The 24,267-nt window shown below is 42.1% G+C and overlaps 1 protein-coding gene across 2 annotated transcripts in view; it reads left to right on the top strand.

Annotated features, from left to right (window-relative positions):
- The window catches only part of thbs4a (thrombospondin 4a), a 120,366-nt gene extending 109,270 nt beyond the window's left edge, over nt 1-11,096 (top strand). For both annotated transcript variants that reach the window (XM_060835690.1, XM_060835681.1), the window contains 4 exons: nt 936-1,132; nt 5,894-6,066; nt 8,591-8,730; nt 10,867-11,096. In XM_060835690.1, the coding sequence (XP_060691673.1) occupies nt 936-1,132; nt 5,894-6,066; nt 8,591-8,730; nt 10,867-10,913 (557 nt within the window). In that variant the 3' untranslated portion in view covers nt 10,914-11,096. The remainder of the gene's footprint in view (nt 1-935; nt 1,133-5,893; nt 6,067-8,590; nt 8,731-10,866) is intronic.
- The last annotated feature ends 13,171 nt before the right edge of the window (nt 11,097-24,267 follow it).

Below are 24,267 nucleotides of genomic sequence, written 5' to 3'. Positions count from 1 at the left end.
ATAGAATACACCATATAAACAAAATTTGAGATGAAATAAATAAGTCTTCAGTTTCATCTTGTTTTGGAAGCAGTAAATTAAATGAATGTAACTTTCTCAAAAAAAGAGGAAAAGTTTTGAGTTTTATGAAAAGTAGGAGGACGAAGTAAAACAGAAGGGCAGGTCAGCAAAAGGCTAAGTAAAGCTGGAGTTCAAAAGTGTTAAAAGAACAAAAGACAAAGTGGGTGTTAATTTTTGTGGAGGAGACAAAGGCATAGATCCTGAGAAGGGGGCATTTAACCTCAGGAGGCTGATCTGCTGGGTCTCCTTCCCCTTCCTAGACAACAACTGCAGGATGAAAAATTGTGACCAGCCCTAATCTAGCATTTTAATTATACTCTATAAAATTGCACACAGGTCAAGACTGTGTGAAAAAGCCACATTTTATGAGCCACTTGTACCAGCAAACCTGCCAGTGAGAGATTGACTTTTTTCCTAAAACATGGTCCCTCTCTGTCGGCTCCAAGTACTAACCTTTAGATATCGTGGGGAATTACCTGCTCTGAAGGGGATATTGTAAATTAGTTCATAATAAGATAGTCACTGATGAATCCAGTACGGAACTGATGAGAATCCTAGAATATGCTACCATGTGAAATGGTGGGGGAATAGCACGGGTAGATTTAATGAGAAACTAGATAAACCAAAGCGAATAGAAGAATATGTTGATAGAATTTGGTGAATTAAGGTGATTTGTATGAATCATAGACATGGTGTGCATCTGACTTGTTCAGGTCCAGTAATTACAGTAAAACCTTATATAATTCTCTGTAGTTTACTCTCTGCTGCACTTCAATATTACTATTTTGAGAGCATTTACAATAACCAATGACCAATCTTCATTCTAAGGAAGCATGGGTCAGTGGACTGACAGCTGATTTCTGGTGATCTTACAGGTTATACTGCTTTTAATGGAGTTGATTTTGAAGGTACTTTCCACGTAAACACCATGACAGATGACGACTATGCTGGCTTTATATTCGGATACCAGGATAGCTCTAGCTTCTATGTGGTCATGTGGAAACAGACGGAGCAGACTTATTGGCAAGCAACCCCATTCCGTGCTGTGGCCGAGCCTGGTATCCAGCTCAAGGTACACTGAGCCCCAAGATCAAGGTTTTGATTTTTCCAGGGACAGTTGTGTAGTATGGAAGCAGTTTCAGTAGGATTCTAAATTTAATAAACTGGAATAGTACATCCTGATGAGTATGCCAGCAAGTATGATATGTGGCAATTTGTGAAATTGGGTGACAATATATTTGGAGACAGTGAGGTCTGCAGATGCTGGAAATCAGAGCTGAGAGTGTGTTGCTTGAGAGTGTGCCCTAATGCCACAATTCTGGATGTTGGGATACTTTACATTATAGTATAGGTACAAATTACTGTATTAGTTATGTACAGGCTTTGGCTGGGAACTTCCTTGAAATTACTCCCACTCCATCACTGCAACTGCAGTCACATTAATGGGGATTCTTCTAAACATCTGATTAAGTTACATCAGCCAAGCCAAGCTTTTATTACATTGTCTCTTCATAATACGTTTGCTCATTTTTTTTGGCTTCAATGACAGGGACAGAGAGGGGAAACAAGAAATTGAGACAAAGATTGGGGGAGCTACAGATGGTGAGGAGGATGGCCAGAGGATAAAGCAGAGCATAGATAGATTGGAGAAATGGTGGATGGAATTTAATCCAAGCAAATGCGAGGTGATGCATTTTGGTAGGTCTAAAGCAGGAGGGAAGGAGATAGTAAAGGGCATGTTGTGGAGAATATCACCAGCCTAGGAGTCAGAGTTGGGGTTCAATGCCAGAGTTTATTGTACAAGGAAATACTGGAGCTCTGGGGAAGAGGAAGACACCGACAGCTGCAAGTCCTCTCTCAACCCAGAGCACACGTCAAGACACTTTTATACATTTTGCAATATAATTGGTCAGTGATGAGATTATTGTCTTTGTAACATGGTTTGTTTATCATAAACATTGCAGAATCTTTGATAGTTTCGGTGCAGTCATTGTCAGTTCCAGCGCAGTCGTTGTCAGTTTCAGCGCAGACATTGGCAATTTCAGCGTCTGCACAGAAGTCCATTATTGTAGTAATGGGTGCTAATCACTCTTCCTGAGAAGGACGATTACTGCAGCCCTGTCTATAAGCACTTTGTATTGAGTCTGTTAGCATTTCTATCAAAAGGTGTTGGCTGGACCCAGACACTTTGGCGAAGAGTATACGCTACTCATGTGTATTATCTCCCCCACCAACCTTATACTAATCAACTAGGTTGTGAATGCATTATGCTGGCATTCTGGTGGCCCCAGGCAGTATCTGTGTTTGCTCTGCTGTCTGTCTCCATATTGTGGTCTGGCGGCCATCTTGTGTGGCAAGTGGCCAACTTATGGCTCAGCGGCCATCTTGTGTGTCATGTGCCTCATTTCACCCTGCCCTGTGCCATCTCCCACTTCAGGCAGAACCCTTAGAAGCATTAACATAGAGGGATCTAGACATATAGGTCCACAGTTCCCTGAAAGTGGCAACAAAAGTGTGATAGGATGGTCAAGAAGGTATATGACATGTTTGCCTTTATTGATCAGAGCATAGAGTATAAAAATTGGCAAGTCATGCTGCATTTTTTAAAAACTTTAGTCATGCCACATTTGGAATTTGCATACAGTTCTTTTTACTACATTACCAGAAATATATGAAGGCTTTGGATATTGGAACAGAAAAGGTTTGCTAGGATGTTGTCTGGTTTGGAGGGTATTAGTTATGTGGAGAGATTAGACAAACTCAGTTTGGGTTCACATGAATGTTGAAGGTTGAGGGACTAACAAAATATTGAATGGCCTGGACAGAGTGGACGTTAGGAAAATGTTTCCATTAGCAGGACAGATCAGGATACAAGGGCACAGCCTTAGATTAAAGGGAAAACTCTTAAAATGGAGATAAGGGGAAACCTCTTTATTCAGAGAGTGGTGAATCTGTGGAATTCATTGCCACAGAAAATTGTGGAGGCGAGATCACTGAGTGTATTTAAAACAGAGATAGATAAGTTCTTGATTGCCAAGGGGATCAAAGATTAGGGGGAGAAAGTTGGAAAATGGGGTTGAAAAAAACCTATCAGCTATGATTGAATGGCAGAGCAGACTTAATTTCTGCTGCTATGGTCTTATGGATGACCTGACAGAAGTTTACAGGATTATAAGAGGCATGGATAGAATGGGTAGTTAGAGCATTTTCCCCAGGGTCAAAATGTCAATTACTAGGGAAATAGGTTCAAGATAAAATTGGGAAAGTTTAAAGGAGATGTGAGAGACAAGTTGTTTTTAACACAGCAGGTGGTAAGTGCCTGAGGTGGTAGAAGCAGACACAATAGCAATATTTAAAAAGCATCTTGACAGATGTATGAATAGGCAGTGCAGAGAGGGATACAAACCACGTGGAGGCAAAATCTTTTAGTTTAGAAAGGCATCGTGTGTCAGCGCAGCTTTGTGGGCTGAAGAACCTGTTCCTCTACTGTACCTTCTTTGTATTTTGAGATTTTGAGGAGAGACACCAGGTAATCTCGCAGGACAAAAAGGAAGGCTGCGATCAGCAGAGTGAAGTTTAAGGCTTTATTGAGTTACTGCTTGCGCGGGGAGGGTAGCCTTCCCATCCTTCCTAGCTCAGAAGGAGTGCTGCAGAACGCACTGACATTAAGACAGCTGCTGTCAATTTTCCATTCACTGCCAGGTTTCCCAAGCACTGGGAAATCAATGCAACATCGATACAAATTTAAATTGGGCTCTCACATAACACTGGCTGAGCTTGATTTACATAAATCGGTTCCTGGTCTCTTGAAGCTGGGACATTTTCACCACACAAAATCCACCACCATAAAGCAGCAATTAAAACAGTCACAGTGAGCTGATTCCCCATTCCTCTGCATCCCAAACCCACTCTCACTCATTGGGAGTAGATTAACATCAAGTCTACTATTTCTTCCTAAACTCTGCTTAAAATATATTTGTCGCATTGTTTTAACTTTGAGCTGCTAACTAAATTTGCTGCAACTCCACTCATCTTGCAGTTGTTGTGAAGCCTCTCAAGACACTTGAAGCAAGACAGCTATGAGGTGAATCAAGCAGCAGTTTATTGATTCAATAATGGATAGGTCTCTTGTGTACAACGGTAGTGTCTCTACCTCTGAGCCAGAACCCTAGGTTCATGTCCTCCCTGCTCCAGACATGTGCAGGAAGATCTTTGAAGAGGTTGATTAGAAAATACTATAATATATTTGATCAATAATGGCTACACAAGTGCAGACACTTCTGCTATGCCTGTTTCTTCAACACAAATTGGCTTTAACCCAAATAAGAATTTAGATCATTAATTTCCTTACCTATATTGGTTATAATACGACTCTAGTCCCATTAGTTTACATGGTGCGGCTATCGTGCGATCGCACAAGAACAGGACTATTGTGGGATATCAAAACCGACTGTATACAGACAGAGGAGAATGCCTTGAGCTTGCTCCAAGAGGTATCTGGATAACTCAATAACTCTCTGGGACTTGTCTACACAAGAAATTGGAGAATGAGTAGGCCATCTGGCCCATCGAGCCTACTCCACTATTCAGTAAGATCATAGCTGATCTTTCCATGGACTCCGTTCCACTTAGCGGCCCATTCTAACCTTTCTAAGCTAAAAGCTTTTGCCTCCACATGGTCCATTGTCGTCTATGCCTGGCATGTTCATAAATCTGTCAAGATACTTCTTAAATATTGATATTGTATCTGCTTCTACCACCTCAGGCATTTACCACCCTCTGTGTAAAGAAAAGCCTGTCTCTTACATCTCCTTTAAACTTTCCCAATTTTACCTTAAATCCACGTCCCTTAGTAATTGACATTTCTACCCTGGGAAAAAGACTCCAACTATCCATGGTGTGGGGGTAATGTATGAGCATGGATAGAAGATTGGTTAATTAATACAAGTCAGAGACGGGTTAAAATGTGAATTTTCAAGAGCGCAATCTGTAACTATTGAAGTGTCACGGGAGTCAGTCCTGGAGCCAGAATTATTTACAAAATATATTCATGACTAGGATTATGGAAGTGAATGTACTACTGCTAAGTTTGTGTATGACTTAAAAATAAGTGAGAAGCCAAGTCATGATGATGACAGTCTGCAACAGGTTAGGAGAATGTGCAAAAACTTAGCAGATGAAATATAATGTGGAAAAATGTGAGATTATGCACTTTGGCAGGAAAAATAGAGGAGTTGACTGTTATTTAAATTAAATGCAGAATGTTACGGCAGCAAGGAATTTGCAGATCCTCAAACATTAATCACAAAAAGCAGGCAGGTGTTAGGGAAGGCACGTGTAACATTGGCCTTTGAAATAAAGGAACAGGGTATAAAAATAGGGGAGTTTAGCTAAAACTGTACTATTTTGGCCCACTTTGAATTTGTGGGCAATTTGGTTCCCTTTTCTATGGCAAGATAAACCGGCATTAGAGGAAGGCCAGAAAAGGAATGTACTGAAATAAAAACCAAAAGAACTACCGATGCTGGAAATCGGAAACAAAAACATAAAATGCTAGAAAAGCTCAGCAGACTTGGCAGAAGTGGTGGAGAGAAATCACAGTTAACACTTTGGACCAGTGACCTGAGGTTAGTTCTGAGGAAGGGTCACTGGACCCGAAATATTAAGTCTGATTTCTGTCCACAGATGTTGTCAGACTGCTGAGCTTTTTCAGCTTCTTCTGTTCTTGTTAAGGAAATAAACTTGTTTTTTTGACATTTTATCTTTTTAATTGATTATTGAGATTGATTGCACTTGTAAACATTTTAATTTCCTGTCATAATTGGTCTTATAGGCAGTCAAGTCAAACACTGGACCTGGTGAGCATCTACGAAATGCACTCTGGCACACAGGAGACACCACAGACCAGGTCCGACTACTATGGAAAGACCCCAGAGATGTGGGTTGGGAAGATAAGGTTTCTTACCGCTGGTTTTTGCAACATAGACCACAGGTTGGATATATCAGGTAGAGTGGAAATCTTCCCTTAACAAAAATAGAAATTGCTGGAAAAGCTCAGCAAATCTGGCAGCATCGTGGAGAGAAATCACAGTTAACGTCTTGGGTCCAGTGATCCTTCCTCTGAATTGTCCTTGGATCACTGTTAACTCTGCTATTTATGAATGTCTTCTAAAAGTCCTTTTCTTTCTATTGTGTGACACATTTTAATAAAACTAGACCTATTAACCATTTTCACATGCACACTCAGAGTGAAACCATTTACAATATACTGCACTTACCCAAAAACAAATCAATTCACAAGATAGCCAAGCATGAGGAAGACAATTCATTATTACACAAGATAATACAGGACAGTGGACCCTAATTCATTTCATGAGTTGACCAGTATACTGGGAAGAATTTCCTGATATCAATCCCAAATTATTCAATTAGCTTGAGGGACTAAATGGCCTCTTTCTGTTCCTATGTTCCACTATCTCCATAAGAGCAATCACACTCTGTGTGGCAGATATTTCTTCTTCCTGTTTGTATATTATTTTATGCCTGTCTGAATCAAATTTTATCAGCAATGTTTTGCCCGGTTGTGTACACAGGACACAAGTAAGAAGTAATTATTGTAAATATTACAAAATTATTTGAAATAACCAAAATGAGGAAATAAGTAAAGTTCAAATACAAGCTTGCTTAGAGTTACATCTACTCATTGTAATTATTACATAAATAGTAAAGGCAAAATAATGCAAATGCTGGAAATCTGAAGTAAATACTGGAGAAACTCAGCAGGTCAATCATCATCTGTGGAGAGAGAAAAACAGAGTTAATGTTTACTTATCTATTAATGGTTCATCTTGAGAATAGTCAGGACTATAATTGCCACAACAGGTGAGGAGGAGTGAATCAGGCCCCCTCTTTTTGACCTCTTTAGTTGGCTGCAATGAATGTTTTTAAATTCTTTTCAAGTACAAGAATATATATCTCACTAACAAAAATGTAGTTGCCAAATGTCTATTGTGTAATAAGAAGCTAATTACAAAGTTCTTTTACAGTGTTAAACCTGCAAAATGCCATGCATACAAGTTAAAGATAAATAAAAGATTAAAAGAAAATGAGAGCATACAATTTAAAGTTCTTGGGCTGTCTCTTGTGGCAGAATGGTTTTAACCTGAGACCATGGTTGTTTAATTGACACTGAGTCATTCATAATTGCAATTAAACACAAAGAACTACAACTGGTGGAAATCTGAAACAAAAACGGAAAGTGCTGGAGAAACACACCAGCTCTGACAGCATCTGTAAGAGAGAAAACAGAGTTAATGTGTTGAATCCAGACAGTCTTCATCAGAACTCAGCTCAGTTGACTAAAACAGACAGCAGGACAAATCCAATCTGGAAATTTACTGCCCTATCAATCTACCCACAAATTAGCAGCAAAGTGTGTGGTTGATGGTCTTATCAGGCGACACTTATTCAACAATAATTGCTCACTCACTCAATAGCCCACTCAGTTTGAGTTCTGCCAGGACCACTTCACTCCTACCTCTTTATAGTTTTGGTCCTAACGACAGAGCTGATCTTGAGAGAGGAAGTGAGAGGAGAAAGCACTTGACCAAGTGTGATGTCACTCAAAATCCAGGACAAATCAGTCTGCTTGAATGGCTTGCAATCTAACACCTAACACTATCTACCACTGATGCACAGTGGCAGCAGTGCGTACCATCTACAAGATATTCTAAAAACACTCAAAGACTCTTTTGACTCATACACTTTACCATCCAAAACAATCAAGGGCAGTAGATATATGGGAGCTCCACCACCTGTAAGTTCTCCTTCAAGCAACCCACCATCCTGAATTGGAGATATATCACTGAATCCTGGAACTCCCTCACTAACAGCAATACTGAAGATAGCAATGAAGTCCGTGAAATCAGTTCACCTGAAACTTCTCAAGGTTTGAGTTGGGCCCTTGCGGGAGATGCCCATGTGAACATATTTTTAAAAATCATGCATCAGTACAAGAACTCTGCTGATACTGCCAGAGTACAGACCATCATTTTGGCGCATCATTTCTAATTGGCATTCACATGTGATGAGAGAGTGAGGACTGCAGATGTTGGAGATCAGAGTCAAAAAGTGTGGCGCTGAAAAAGCACAGCAGGTCAGGCAGTATCTGAGGAGCAGGAGAGTTGACATTTCAGGCATAAGCCCTTCATCAGGAACGAAGAGCTTATGCCCGAAACGTCGACTGTCCAGCTCCTCAGATGCTGCCTGACCTGCTGTGCTTTTCCAGCGCCACACTTTGTGACTCTGATTCACACGTAATGGTCAGCTTTTTTGGAGGTGAAATGTTAATCCTCCTTCCTGTTGGATCTTCATGATATGCTCCACCTCTTCATCTAAGCTTTGGGTCATCCCTCCTGTACTTCTCTCTGTGAATGTCTTATTAGGATATATTTCTATATTGACAGAACTAATGCAAACTAAACGTACAAGGTTAAAGTGTTATGAATAACAGCTGGTGTGGTTTTCACAGAGCGAGGTTTTATGAAGGTTCTGATCTGGTGGCTGACTCAGGAGTTACAATAGATACCACTATGCGAGGTGGACGACTGGGAGTCTTCTGTTTTTCCCAGGAGAACATCATCTGGTCCAACCTCAAATACCGCTGCAATGGTAAGGAACTGTTGTCTATCACCATTTGTGTGAAAGAGACGTCAGCATAGCTAATTAACAACATGCACATTCTGAATCTGAAAGTACACAACAGGCTAAGCAACATCTGAAAAGATGAAAGACAGCTGAGAAAATCCTTGATGAAAACTAGAAGAAAAACACTTTGTTGAACTTCTCAAAGCTAAGAGCTCTTTTACATGTCTTGAGTCAGGAATACTAACTTCTTTCACACTATATAACAGAGAGGTTTCTGTGCGTCAGGGTCATGTGTATATCTTTGGTTCATCATGTGTTCCTCCTGGACAGATAAAATTAGTAGATGATATCCTCAGCCCAGGTTCCTGCTCCCGACATTACCTTCCTACATGAAGCACCTCAATCTCAGTGGAACTGCAACCAGCAGAAACCTAGAAGGCTAGTTTGCTGTGGTAACTGGACATGGCAGAGATTGGGATCCAGCCACAGTAAAACGTGTTGAAGTTTTTAGTTTGGTGCACCCAGTTCCTTAATGATGTGACATGGCTTGGGATGCTGTTTGCTCACTCAGCTTCCTAGAGGTGGGCACCTACAACAAATGTTAGGGTCACTTGCCCAATGACTCCATAAGTTCGAACAAGATCAGGGTTGCATATATGGAACAAACTGCCAGAGGAACTGGTACAGGTGGGACAGTTACAACATTTAAAAGACATTTGTTCAATGTACATGAATAGGAAAGAGGGATATTGGCCAAGCACAAGCAAATTTGACTGGTTCAGTTTAGGAAACATTGTTGGTATGGATGAGTTAGGCAGAAGGGCCTGTTTCCATGTTGTATGACTCTATGATTCTAAGGTCAAGCCTACAAATCATCAGTGAGCAGAAGATCTATTCCGCTGTTGATGAAAGGGGCCTGCGCATTTTCTTGGGAGTGTGTGTATCCTGATCTCTCCAAGGTAACACCATGTTCCTGTGGATTAACTGTTTTAGCTCCTATTAAAATATGAGGCAACAGTAAAAGAGAAAGTTACAATTGTAAAAGGTACCTTCACATCCTCAGGCCTGGAATTACTTTGTTAGCGTCATTATTATTGTTTTGTAGATCTGTACAGTAACTGTTGTACACACAGTTACTTTCTCATCAAAAAGAATAGATATTATTCAACCTATTCACAGATGTTATGCCACACCTCTAGCACAGGTGGGACCTAAACCCATGTCTCTTGGCTCAGAGGTGCAGACACTACCACAGCATAATAGTGACCATTCCCCCACCCCCACAAAAGGAATAAGATCAATTCATGATTTGTGAGCTAGCTTTTCGATGGGATTGGTCGAGCAGTAAGTGTTGGTCAGGACATTCAGAAAATTGTTTAATTGACTCAGCTGAGTGTATTTGGATTTATGTAGATACAGTTGAATTCAGTTTGAAGTCAGTCGGTTTGTTTGTACAGCTCTTCTTGGATATCTCTGTCCTTCAGAAGTAAATTAAGTCTAGAAAGGAGCATTGTGAGCATGGGAATTGAAATCACTATAAAAGGTGGCTCAGCATCACCTTTTCAAGACCAACAAGGACTGGGTGTTAGTGGTAGTTTCTTGAGTGAAATCCATCTCTCGAGGATAAATAATAAAAATAATTAAATTCCTGGTTCCAAACACTCTGCTAAAAGAACAAGCAATCCAGAATAAAATTGTCAGACAGCAATTCTGATTTTGTCTAAAGTGTCTCCATGTTGGTGCCAAAGCCAACATCACCGTGAATTAAAGACGGTGTCAGTATGTTCATAATATACACAAATCAGGATACTTGGCAGCAGATTTTGCCTCTAAGAACACTAGTAACATTGATCATTTTTATAACAAATATAAAGGTTGCCCTTTCAGATTTTATTAGAGTAGAACATCTAATTTAATTAATGTGGTTACTTACATCAATTTGGTTTTCATATTCATTATCCACTCGTGGTAAACTCTCACAGCATACACAGATGTCAGAATAATCAGTTCATCAAATGGTTCAAGCTTCTGACATCTCTATCAACACCAAAACCATTGGAACATTAAATGCCTAATCCCCGATTCTGAAGAGATCCAATGTATCTCGTGTAAATTTGATTTTGTGAATCTTTGCCTAACAATCAGTAACTTCTTTTTCAGATACAGTTCCTGAGGATTTCCAGGAGTTTCGGGCGCAGCAATTGTAGCTAGTTCTCAAAACAATTCTGACAGAGAAATCAAGTGGAGCTGGTCCTGAATATCTTGGGGGGTGAGGGGGGCTAAAACAGCTGTGAAAGAAAACGAAGTGGGTTTAACATGTAAACAAAGTTTATGTCACAGAGCTGTCTCTTGCATTTATACTAGAACTTTCAATAAAACATTTTAAAGAAGCCATGTTTAATCACATTGCTCTGATTATGTGTCTTTAGTTGAAAATGATGTCGAAATTTTGTAAACGTCAATTAGACTAGGTTCCCTACAGTGTGGAAACAGGCCATTCGGCCCAACCAGTCCACACTGAACCTCCGAAGAGTAACCAGCCCAGACCCATTGCCCTCTGACTAATGCACCTAACACTACGGGCACTTTAGCACGGCCAATTCACCTAACCTGCACATCTTTGGACTGTGGGAGGAGACTGGAGCACCCAGAGGAAACCCACGCAGCCACGGGGAGAATGTGCAAACTCCTCTCAGGACAGTCACCTGAGGCTGGAATCGAACCTGGGTTCCTAGCACTGTGAAGTCGCAATGCTAACCACTGAGCCACCCAAATTAAATCAGTCATTAACGACAATCTTTTTTATTGTTATGTTGCTACAAAGGAGATTTTACTCCAGAATATGTTTCACAATATATATAAAAATGTCTATTTTTGGTTTTTGATTTGTTCCGATGAGATCATTTACTGCCCCCAAAATGACACTGGTCTCTGGTGGCAAAAAAGGAAGCACTACTGTGAATCTGAAGAAAGTTATACGGAACTAATTTGCAGGGTTTTATGGGCAGACTTTAAACGTTGGTCTCAGAGTTTACAAGATAGAGAGAAGAAAGAAATAGCATCAAATCCTGATCCCTAAAATAGCAGCTATGTCTAAGAATCTTATGCAAAGGCTATGCATATTTGAAGTTTTAAAGTATTCCCCCAAAGTTCAGTTCTTGGGAAAGCTGAAGCAAATAGGCCAATCATTAGGCTGATGTCATGGATTCTTTTTCCTCTCAATGTGGATCTGAGAGTTATAGGAATGCCTGCTTCTGCACTTTCAATTGTTGCCACTGCCCATGATCGGACACCTACTTTATCCCCCACAAGCTTCCACTCAAACCAAATCACCTACCAGAGGGGCAGTGGTGAAGTGTGGCCTCTAAATAGCCCCAGGCTATATGCTACTCTCAGAAGCTGGTATCACTGAAAATACCTACAGTGCTGTCAAATTAATGTAAAATTACATGGTTTAATTCCTTTAAAATTGGAAATCTGCCATCCTTATAATGTCCTGCCAAAATGTGACAGCAGTTCTATCACAATATGTAAGACTCTTGATTGTCCTCTAATAAGCAAATCAGTTGTATCAAAGTGTCAAGACAAATGCAGACTAACTCAGCAAACAGGATTTGCTATAAGCACCCAACTTGCCAATCATGTCAATGGCCCAAGATGAATTATTTTTAAAATGTTAAAACAATGCATTGCCCTGTGACAGAATAAAATTGCAGTGACTATACCAATTGAATTTATGACAGATATAAAATTCTGTTGGATCTCATACGTCATTTACTCACAAACCCTCACATGAATCATTGAATTGTTACACCACAGAAGGAAATCATTCAACCAGCAAACATTTAATAATTTATAAGTATAATTTTCAACACTGCACTCATGGAATAGCATATTAGCTGTGGGTGTTGGATATGATTATTATTTTTATAAACAATCCAAAATTGAATATTTCAAGTAAAATGGCCAGTGAAGGGTTTTAGTGTGGTTTTGTGTTGTTATTGTGGTAGTCAGCCTTCAAAAAAAAACTTAAATGAAGAAATGTAATTCAATACACCTTCCATTCTGAATTGAATGTTGAGTTTTAGGTCAATGAAATGAAGTGGAGATGCCAACCCTGGACTGAGCATCACCATCTTTTGTTCCAGGACGTAGTGAGTTTGGAGGATGGACAGGGCAGTTAATTAGACAGGCTGGCAACAGACCCAAACATCGTCCACCCTTCCCTCCCTCCCTCCCCACTGCACCCCTTCATCTTCACCAGAATTAACCATAGTTACCCTTCCCATCTCGCTGCTAATTGTGTTAGCCCCAACACAGCACTGCTGGGATTAGCCCAGCTGCAAATGGGCCTTTTACCCATTTTAAATATGTTTTAATATTTTAGAATTTGTTCATTTAATTAACAAACTTTAATTTTAAATAGCACAAGTAAGAATGGTAATAATTATCAAATTCCATGAAAACACATCAGTTGATGTTATGCTCAGGGTTAATTAACAAACTGAATTGCACTTCTCACCTTTGGCAATCAAAGAGGGGCAGATGCTGATAACCACCCTTGCCCTCTCTGTCAGTCTCCTGTCCCTGCAATCCACAAAGTCACTCTGCCCTAAATCACTTGCCCCTGGGTCATTCATGACTCTGATGTTAGCCTTCTGCTGTCTGCCCTGCCTCCTCATTGACACTGCTGAGCTCACGAACTGCTGGCATTTGATTGGTTGTCATCTCCAGGTGGGTGGGACTTCCATCCCAGTGTTTTAATTTCAGGCAAAGGCCTGCAGGTGGTCCCTCCAATGCCTGATTGGTGTGTACGTCAGTGAGCCTTTGCTAGAACTGGTTATGGTTATGGTTATGGTTATGGATGTGGGTTTGGTTTCAGTCTCGCTCTCATTGGCTCCTGTGATGGCTGATCAGCCTCTTGATACTTAAATGAGACTTCTCCAACCCCAAGTGGGAAAGAGAAACAAGAACAGAAGTTGCTGGAAAATCTCAGCAGGCATGGCAGCACCTGTGGAGAGAAATCAAAGTTAATGTTTTGGGTCCAGTGATCCTTCTTCAGAAAGCCATCAACAGACAGTGACTGGTCCAATTGGCTTGTTGTTAGCCAAATGATGGTATTGCTATCTAACAAGGGATAATGAGAGAGCTATTGGCTATCAGTCAATAGGAAGCCCTCCGTCACCAAAAGAAAAACTACAGTTTGCCTTTTCAGGTAAGAAAAAGAAAGCATAAAAGTAAAGATGTTATGCTTCAATTATACAGTCTGGTGAGGCTGTATCTTGAATACTGTGTGCAATTTTAGTTTCCTAATTTAAGAAGAGATGTAAATACACTGGAGGTAGATTGGAGGATTTCAGTGAATTGATATCCAGGATGAGTGTGTTGTCTAAAAAGCATAGATTCAACAGGTTGGGCTCGTTCCCACTGGAATTTAGAAGAGGGGTGACTTGATTGAAGTTTATAATCTCCCGACCAGTCTTGACATGGTGAAAGTAGAAAGAATGTTTCCTGCTTTCGGTGAGTTTAGACTTCAGGTGCATTGCTTTAGAAATGGGGATCAATCAAAAAGATAAGAAGAAATTATTTTTCTAGAGAGTTATGTAGCTGTAGAACTCTCTGCCACAGAAAGTAGTGGAGTTAGGGTTATTAATTTTTTTAATGCAGAAGTAGATTGATTCTTGTTATGCAGGGAATTAAAAGCTGTTAGGAAATGGAAATATGGAATTTAAAGCATAAACAGATCAGCCATATTCTTATCGAATGCTGGAGCAGGTTCGAGAGGCCAAGTGAGATTATAAAACATAGAAGTAGGAGAAGGACATACAGCCCACCGAGTAGTCTCTCCCACTCAGTGAGATCCTCAACTCCACTCTTCTACCTTTTCGCTTAACTATTGACTCCCTTATTGATTAAAAATCTATCCGTCCCAGCCTTTAATATACCTAATGATCCTTAAAGAATTCCACACACTGTCTATCTTCATCTCTGCCTTTAAAGGGCAACCCCTAATTCTGAGATTATGTCCTCTGCTCCTAGATTTTCCCACAAGGGCTGGTCTGTTTCTCCCTCTATGGTATTTGTTTGTATGTTAATTGGAACGATAAGGTGAAGATAAGAAACTGGAATTGTTGTAACAATGTATCAATAATTTTATTGAATAATGACTAGGCTCAAGGCTCCTTATGACCTAGTACCTATACTCTATTTTTTATTATTATCTTAAATCCACATTAGAATGTGAGGTACAACCAGTTTTCTGACCACAAATTGAAGCTGTTAGATGGAGAACCATTCAGTTGGGCTGCTTTGTTAATAATAACAGATAAAAAAGGTCAATGAGTTAAGTATGGGCAAATAAATGATGATCAGCATTTGGCTTCTTCAAAGCAAATTGTAGTTGACTAAAGTGATCGAGTTAGAAGAAAAGAGGTCATCTTTGTTTCCTGTTTTTATTTTTTGGAAGTTTCAGTTTTCCTCTTGCTTTTTTATTATGTTATTTTCAAACAGCAGCACATATGCTCCAGACACATTTGTTTCTTTTATTGTCTCATCACCATTCCCTTTGCCCTGAAAGAAAAAAATCTTTTATCATCCAATCTGTCCGGTTATCCACGCTATCAAAGACTTTTCTTTATGCTTGTTCCATTCAACCATTTGCTTAAAACCTATTATGCCTGTAATTTCCAAGAAAATAAGAAATAGGAGTATGACTCCCCGCAAGTTTGCCCCACTGTTCTCTAAGATCATGACTGATCACTCTGACATCTCAACTCCTTTTTTATAATAGGAACATCATGGCCCTCAACCCCTTCTTTAAATAATTCCAGTGATCTAGCCTCCATATCTCTCTAAGGCAGAGAATTCTAGTCATCCACTATTCTCTAAGGGATGAAATTCCTGTAGCTACGTTGCTCAAACTATGTTTGACATTCTCTGACTTGGTGGAACCATCTTCTCAACATCTACACTGTCTAGGAGTTTAAGAACAGGGAAGTCTTTATATAGCTGTACAGGGTGATGGTGAGGCCATATCTGGAGAACTGTTTTGGTCGCCATATTTAAGAAAGTATATACTGACATTGGAGGCTGTTCAAATCTGATTCATTGGGCTGATTCCTGCAATAAAGGAGTTGACTTATCAATAACAGCTACAGAGCTTAGGCCTTTATTTATTAGAGTTTAATAGAATGAGGGATGATTTATTAAAACATACAAGATTCTGAGGGGGTTTGACAAGGAAGCTTCAGAAAATGTGTCTATTAGAGTGGGAGTCTCAAGCGAGGGGACATTGTTACAGAATAAGGGGACACCCGATTAATACTGAGATGTGAAGGAATTTTTTCTCCCAGAGGGTAGTGAATGTCTGAAACTTTCTACCTCGGAGAGCTGTGGAGGCTAGATCACTGGAAGTACTTAAAGGGATGTAGATAAATGTTTGAATTATCAGGGAGTTGATGGCTATGAGGAGCTGGCATGAAAGACGAGTTAAGGCCTGATCTTCTTGAATGGCAGGTCAAGTTTGAGGGGCTGAGTGGCCTTTCTCTGCTCCTATATCTTAGGCTGTTATGTTCCTGTGACCATCCCACAGCTTCACAGTCACCTTAACTAGAATCAGGCTTTTCTTTTCATTCTTTCTTTCTTTTAATATTGTAATGCCAAAATTTGAGCTATATCTGCAGAGATCAGTTCTGGATGTAGGTTTGCTCGCTGAGCTGGGAGGTTCGTTTTTAAATGTTTTCGTCACCCTACTAGATAACATCATCAGTGAGCCTCCAGATGAAGCTTCATTCAGAGACTCACTGAAGATGTTACTTGGTAGGGTGACGAAACATCTGAAAACGAACCTCCCAGCTCAGCGAGCAAACCTACATCCAGAACCTCAACCTGAGCTACAAATCTTCTCAAAACTAGATAGGTTCAGTATCAAAAATGATGTTACTAAAGGTAGAAGACAGAGGGTGGTGATGGAGGGTTGTTTTGCAACCCGGAGACCTGTGACCAGCAATGTGCCACAAGGATTGATGCTGGGTCCACGGCTTTTCGTTATTTATTTTAATGATTTGGATGTGCATATAGAAGGTATAGTTAGTAAGTTTGCAGATGACACCAAAATTGAAGGTGTAGTGGACAGCAAAGAAGGTTACTTCAGATTATAATAGGATCTTAATCAGATGGGCCAGTGGGCTGTGGAGTGGCAGATGGGGTTTAATTTTGATAAATGTGAGGTGCTACATTTTGGAAAGGCAAATCAGGGCAGGACATGTACACTTAATGGTAAGGTGCTGGAGAGTATTGCTGAACAAAGAGGGCAGGTTCATAGCTCCTTGAAAATGGAGTCCCAGACAGGATAGCAAAGTAGACATTTGGTATGCTTTCCTTTATTGGTCAGAGCATTGAGTATAGGAGTTGAGATGTCATGTTGCATCTGTACAGGATGTTGGTTAGGCCACTGTTGGAATATTGTGTGCAGTTCTGATCTCCCAGCTATAGGAAGGATATTGTGAAACTTGAAAGGGTTCAGAAAAGATTTGCAAGGATATTACCGGGTTGGAGAATTTGAGCTATAGAGAGATGCTGAATAGACTAGGGCTATGTTTCCTGAAGTGTTGAAGGATGACCTTCTAGAGGCTTATAAAACATGTAAGGGCATGAATGGGGGAAATAGAAAAGGTCTTTTCCCTGGGGTGGATGAGTCCAAAACTAGAGGGCATATCTATAAGGTGAGAGGGGAAAGATTTAAAAGGGACCTAAGGGGCAACATTTTCACACAGAGGGTGGTGCGTGCATGTAATGAGCTGGCAGAGGAAATAATGGAGACCGGTACAATTACAGCATTTAGAAGGTAATGATGAGTATATAAATAGGAAAGGTTTAGAGGGATATGAGCCAAATACTGACAAATGGGACTAGATTAATTTAGTATATCGGGTCGGTAGGTGGGAACGAAGAGGGGGCTGAGAGATAAATAGGAGGTTGGGGGTGGGGCTGGGGGGTCAAAGTAGTTGGGAAGGCAGGTTGGGGGAATTTGTGATAGGTTGGAGGGGAGGGTGAAGCGGGTAAGTGGGAATGAAGATGGACAGGTAGGACAATTCAAGCGGACCCAGCAACCCAGTTGGAGGGTTGGATCTGGAGTGAGGTGGGGGGAGGGGAAATTTTGAAATACTGAAGTTGACATTAATGCTATGTGGTTGAAGGGTCCCAAGGTGGAAGGTGAGACGTTCTTCCTCCAGTTGTTAAGTGGCTTGGGTTTGGCGGTGGAGGAGCCCCAGGATTTGCACATCCTTGGCAGAGTGGGAGAGGGAATTGAAGTGTCTGTCCACAGGTTAGTGGGGTTGTTGGGTGTGTGCATCCCAGAGGTGTCCCCTGAAATGCTCTACGAGTTGCATTCTGTCTTCCTGATGTAGAGGAGACCACATCGAGAGTAAGGGGCACAGTAGATGAGGTGGATGGATGAGCATGAAAATCTTTGCTGAATGTGATAAGGTCCTTTTGGGCCTTGATGGAGGTGAGGGAGAGGTGTGGCTGCAGGTTTTATATCTCTTGTGGTGGCAAGGAAGGTGCCAGGTGTGGAGGAGGGGTTGGTGGAGGCAGTCACTTACAGAATGGTCTCTGTGGAATGGAGATAAGGTTGGGGGGGTGGGGGGGGGGAGGAATGTGTCTCTGGTGGTGGGGTTTGACTGTAGATGGAAATGGTGGACGATGATGTGCTGTCTTCAGAGATTAGTGGGTGGAAGGTGAGGACCAGGGGGTTCTATCCTTGTTGTGGTTGGATGGGTGGGGTTCAAGGGCAGAGATGTGGGAAGTGGAGGAGATGCGCTGGAGGACATTGTTGATCACGTGGGAGGGAAAATCGTGATATGGCAGAGGCAGAGGAATTGCGAGTAAGGGATCTCGTTTTTACAGGGGTGGGGTGAGAGGAGGTATAGTCCAGATTGTTTTGGGAGTCCATGGGATTGTAATGCATGCCTGTCTTGAGTCAGTTGCCAGAAATGGAGATGGAGAGGTCCAGCAAGAGGAGGGCGGTGTCCGAGATGGCCCAGGTAAACTTAAGGTCAGGGTGGAAATTGATGAACTGTTACATTTCCTCACGAGAGTACATGGTGGTGTCGACACAATCATCAGCATAGCAGAGGAAGGGATGAGGGATAGTGCCGGTGTAACTGCAGAAGATGGACTGTACCACATATCCTACAAAGAGGCAGGTTTGATTGGCTCTCTAGGCCATTTTGGAGGGCAGTCAAGAGGTAACCTCATTGCTATAGGTAATGTAGGCCAGGTCAGGTAAAGACAGCCGATTTCCTTCCTTAAAGGGAATAAGTGACCTAAGATTTTTACAACAATTGACGATGGTAACACAGTCCCCGTTACTCTAGACCATTTATTTTAAACTGTAAATTGTGTTGAAATAAAAATTCAGCATCTGCCATGATGAGATTTAAACCCATGTCCCAGGAACATTAGCCTGACTGGGATTACCAGTCCAGAGACACGACTATTATGTCACCAGCATTGTGTGCAGATATATTTCATTTTTAAATTTCTAGCTATCGAAACAAAAAACATCACATGAAACTGTTTCTCGTAAGTAGAGGACTTACTGTAAAATTACTGTAGTTGGAGGCAACTGAGTGGGCAGCAAGTTCTGGGAAATATATATTTTCTGTAATATACCTGAGCATTATAAAGACAAATCAAATCCGATATCTGTATTTACTGGAACAAGACTACATTAATGTAAAGGATTGCCTCCAGATTTTTTAATACTTATGATGTTAGTAAGTAGTTCGCCTGAAATGTTGACAAATCCCTTCCAAATTTTGAGGAATTTCCCAGAGGGGAAGCTCATACATGCATTTTTACAGGCAATCTCCCTTTAAAACAGATCTTGTCAAATTTTATGAGAGATGTGATAGCCTGCAAAGCCAGAGTTAGTTTGGACAGGGTGGAGGGGGGAGGGGGAAGGTAGTTAGGCAGGACAGAAGTCTGCTCTGGGCTGTGACTTACAAAACCAAGAAGAGAAAGGGCACCACAAGGCAACTATCAAGAGAAACATTTTTTTCCCCAAATTTCATGGTAGGAGACTATGTAGAAACTAAAGGAAATGGCATTGTGTATCTTGGGAGTGTTTTCCAGGGATCATTTCCCACCCCCCCCCCCCTCCTGAAAATGTCACCTCTGATACCAAGGCCATTTTTCATAAATAAATCAGAGATAACACTATTCAAATATCTTAGAGCTTCATTACCAAATCAACGTCAGTTCTGTACATATTTGTACTTGAGGTCTTTATTAAACCTGAACAAGTTCTTGAGGGAAACAACAATAAAAGAAATTCTTGGGTTATTGCATACATAGAGTTTTCTTTTTAAAAATAACAATAGGATGTGGATGTTGCTGGCTAGGCCAGCAATTATTACTTATTCCTAATAGCCCTTTAGATAAGAGTTCAGTTGTAATAACTGAGACATCCAGCATCAAAATGTATGGAGTTGTACTGAGTGGTGACTGAGGGGTGGGATTTCTACTTTCTGTTTTGGCACCATGGTGGATGATGTATCCATAGATCCACTTGTGGTTTTCACTTATCTAAATGACTTAGCACAGGAAACATTAACATTTGTTAATGAGAACAAATTAGAGAGTGTGTCAAACCGAGTAAAGTGCAAGAACTAACAGATGGAGACTAAACCTCATGTTTTTTTTTAAATTCATTCATAGGATGAGGCTGTCACTGCTAGGCTAGTATTTACTGCCCAGCCCTAATTGCCTACAGGATAGTTCAGAGTCAAGTGTATTTTTTGTCCCATCTCAGCCAGATTAGTAAGGATGGCAGTTTCCTTCCCTAAAAGACATAACTGAACCAGATGGGAAATTCCCCAACAAACAATTTATAGTCATCATTAGGCTCCTAATTCCATTTCTTTTCATTGAATTCAAATTCCACTATCTGTTGTGACAGGATTCAAACCCAGGTCCAGAACGTTACCTGGGTCTCTGGATTAACAGTTGAGTGATACTGCTACTAGGCCACTGCCAACCCTCAATGTAATGAGTGTATGTAAGGAAAGAGTAGTGGAAAAGTATTTCTAAACAATCATTGTACAGAATGCCAGAGAACAAGATTGAAGAGTCAGTCTGTAGAGTGCCAGCGCAGTTAGGAAAATGCAGAATAACATCCAAGATTCTAAGGAAATAATGCTGAATTGTTCCAAGATACTGGTTAGGCTGAAGTTGGATATTGTCCTTATCTGGTTTGGAAGGATGATGAAGACATGGATAGGGTCAAATTTAGTGTTTCTTAGAAAGACTATAAGGTATTGGAGCAGTATTAGGCCATTCAGCCCATTGAGTCTGGCACCACCATTTGATTATGGCTGATGTGTTTCTCAATGCCATTCTCCTGCCTTCTTCCCATAACCCTTTATCACTTTACCAGTCAAGAATCTATCTATCTCTATCTTAAATACACTCAATGAATTCGCCTCCACAGCCCTCAATTAGATCAACCACCTCTGGCTGAAGAAATTCCTCCTCATCTTATTTCTAAAGAGTCATCCCTTCACTCTGAGGCTGTGCCCTCTCCTACGACTGGAAACATTTCCATGTGCACTCCAACCAGGCCTCTCAGTATTCTGTCAGTATTAATGAGATTCCCTTCCATCCTTCTAACCACCGAGTACAGATCCAGACTCCTCAACTGCTCCTCATATGACAAGTCCTTCATTCCCAAGATCATTCTTGCAAACCTCCTTTAGTGTCCCTTCAAGGCCAACACATCCTTCCTTAGATAGTTGGCCCAAACCTGTTCATGATATTCCAACTGCACTCTGACCAGAACTGCCTACAGCCTCAGTTGTATATCTCTGCTCTTGTGTTCTCGCCCTCTTGAAATGATTGCTAATGTTGCATTTGCCTCCCAAACTGCCAACTGAGCCTGCATATTAACCTTAAGAGAGTGCAGAACTAGGACTCCCAAATCCCTTTGCTTCAGATTTCTGAAGCCTTTCCCCATTTAGAGAATAGGAGAAACTGAGGTCTGCAGATGCTGGAGATCAGAGCTGAAAATGTGTTGCTGGAAAAGCGCAGCAGGTCAGGCAGCATCCAAGGAACAGGAGATTCGACGTTTCGGGCATAAGCCCTTCTTCAGGAATGAGGAAAATGTGTCCAGCAGGCTAAGATAAAAGGTAGGGAGGAGGGACTTGGGGGAGGGGCATTGGAGATGCGATAGGTGGAAGGAGATCAAGGTGAGGGTGATGGGCCGGAGTGGGGTGGGGGTGGAGAGGTCAGGAAGAAGATTGCGGGTCAGGAAGGCGGTGCTGAGTTCGAGGGATTTGACTGAGACAAGGTGGGGGGAGGGGAAAAGAAATGAGGAAACTGGAGAAATCTGAGTTCATCCCTTGTGGTTGGAGGGTTCCTAGGCGGAAGATGAGGCGCTCTTCCTCCAGCCGTCGTGTTGTTATGGTCTGGCGATGGACGAGTCCAAGGACCTGCATGTCCTTGGTGGAGTGGGAGGGGGAGTTAGTGTTGAGCCACGGGGTGGCTGGGTTGGTTGGTCCGGGTGTCCCAGAGGTGTTCCCTGAAATGTTCTGCAAGTAGGCGGCCTGACTCCCAATATAGAGGAGGCCACATTGGGTGCAGAGGATACAATAGATGATGTGTGTAGAGGTGCAGGTGAATTTGTGGCGGATCTGGAAGGATCCCTTGCAGCCATGGAGAGACGTAAGGGAGGAGGTGTGGGCGCAAGTTTTGCATTTCCTGCGATTGCAGGGGAAGGTGCCGGGACTGGAGGTTGGGTTGGTGGGGAGTGTGGACCTGACGAGGGAGTCACGGAGGGAGTGGTCTTTTCGGAATGCTGATAGGGGAGGGGAGGGAACTATATCCCTGGTGGTGGGGTCTGTTTGGAGCGGAAATGACGGCGGATGATAGGCTGTATATGGAGATTGGTGGGGTGGTAGGTGAGAACCAGTCAGGTTCTGTCCTGGTGGCGGTTGGAGGGGCGGGGCTCAAGGGCAGAGAAGTGGGAAGTGGAGGAGATGCGGTGGAGGTCATCGTCGATCACGTCTGGCGGGGAAACTGCGGTCCTTGAAGAAGGAGGCTACCTGGGCTGTACGGTATTGGAACTGGTCCTCCTGGGAGCCGATGCGGTGGAGACGAAGGAATTGGGAATATGGGATGGCATTTTTACAGGGGGCAGAGTGGGAGGAGGTGTAGTCTAGGTAGCTGTGGGAGTCAGTCGGTTTATAGTAAATGTCCGTGTTGATTCGGTCGCCCGAGATAGAAATGGAAAGGTCTAGGAAGGGGAGGGAGGAGTCTGAGACAGTCCTGGTGAATTTGAGGTCGGGGTGGCAGGTGTTGGTAACGTTTCAGAGAACACTTCTGGGACACCTGGACCAACCAACCCAACCACCCCGTGGCTCAACACTTTAACTCCCCCTCCCACTCCACCAAGGACATGCAGGTCCTTGGACTCGTCCATCGCCAGACCATAACAACACGATGGTTGGAGGAAGAGTGCCTCATCTTCCGCCTAGGAACCCTCCAACCACAAGGGATGAACTCAGATTTCTCCAGTTTCCTCATTTCCCCTCCCCCCACCTTGTCTCAGTCAAATCCCTCAAACTCAGCACTGCCTTCCTGACCTGCAATCTTCTTCCTGACCTCTCCGCCCCCACCCCACTCCGGTCCATCACCCTCACCTTGACCTCCTTCCACCTATCGCATCTCCAATGCCCCTCCCCCAAGTCCTTCCTCCCTACCTTTTATCTTAGCCTGCTGGACACACTTTCCTCATTCCTGAAGAAGGGCTTATGCCCAAAACGTCGAATATCCTGTTCCTTGGATGCTGCCTGACCTGCTGCGCTTTTCCAGCAACACATTTTCAGCCCATTTAGAGAATAGTCTACACCTCTATACTTCTTACTGAACTGCCTGACCTCACACTTTCCCACATGGTATTAAATATGCCACTTCTATGCCCACTCTCCCAGCCTGTCCAAATCGGTCAGCAGCCTTCCCATTTCCTCAACACTACCTTTCCTCCACCTATCTTTGTGCCATCTGCAAACCTAGCAATAATGCCCTCAATTCCTTTATCCAGCTTATTAATGTATGACATGAATATTGTGATCCCAACACAGACCCCTGTGGAGCTCCACTAGTCACCAGCTGCCATCCTGATAATGACCCCTTTATCCCTACTCTCTGCCTTCTGCTAGTCAACCATTCCTGTATCTATGCTAATACATTGCCCCTAACACCATAGATTTATCTTATTTAGCAGCCTCCTATGCAACACCTTCTGAAAACTGAAATAGAGGAACATCTATACAAGGTATTCGCCAAAAACGGATACCCACGCAACTTGATCACCAGATGCCTAAGAGATAGACCGAGGAACGAGGACATGCCACAACCAAAAGGACTAGCCACTCTACCATACGTCAGGAGCGTCTCAGAACTGACAGCCAGACTACTGCGACCCTTAGGACTCATAACAGCACACAAGCCAACATCCACGCTCAGACAACAACTCACTAGAACAAAGGACCCAATACCCAG

This window comes from Hemiscyllium ocellatum, chromosome 2, assembly GCF_020745735.1.
Source record: "Hemiscyllium ocellatum isolate sHemOce1 chromosome 2, sHemOce1.pat.X.cur, whole genome shotgun sequence".
Lineage (NCBI taxonomy): Eukaryota > Metazoa > Chordata > Chondrichthyes > Orectolobiformes > Hemiscylliidae > Hemiscyllium > Hemiscyllium ocellatum.
Note: the sequence above shows the minus strand (reverse complement) of the source record. Positions and strands in the feature narration are given on the sequence as shown.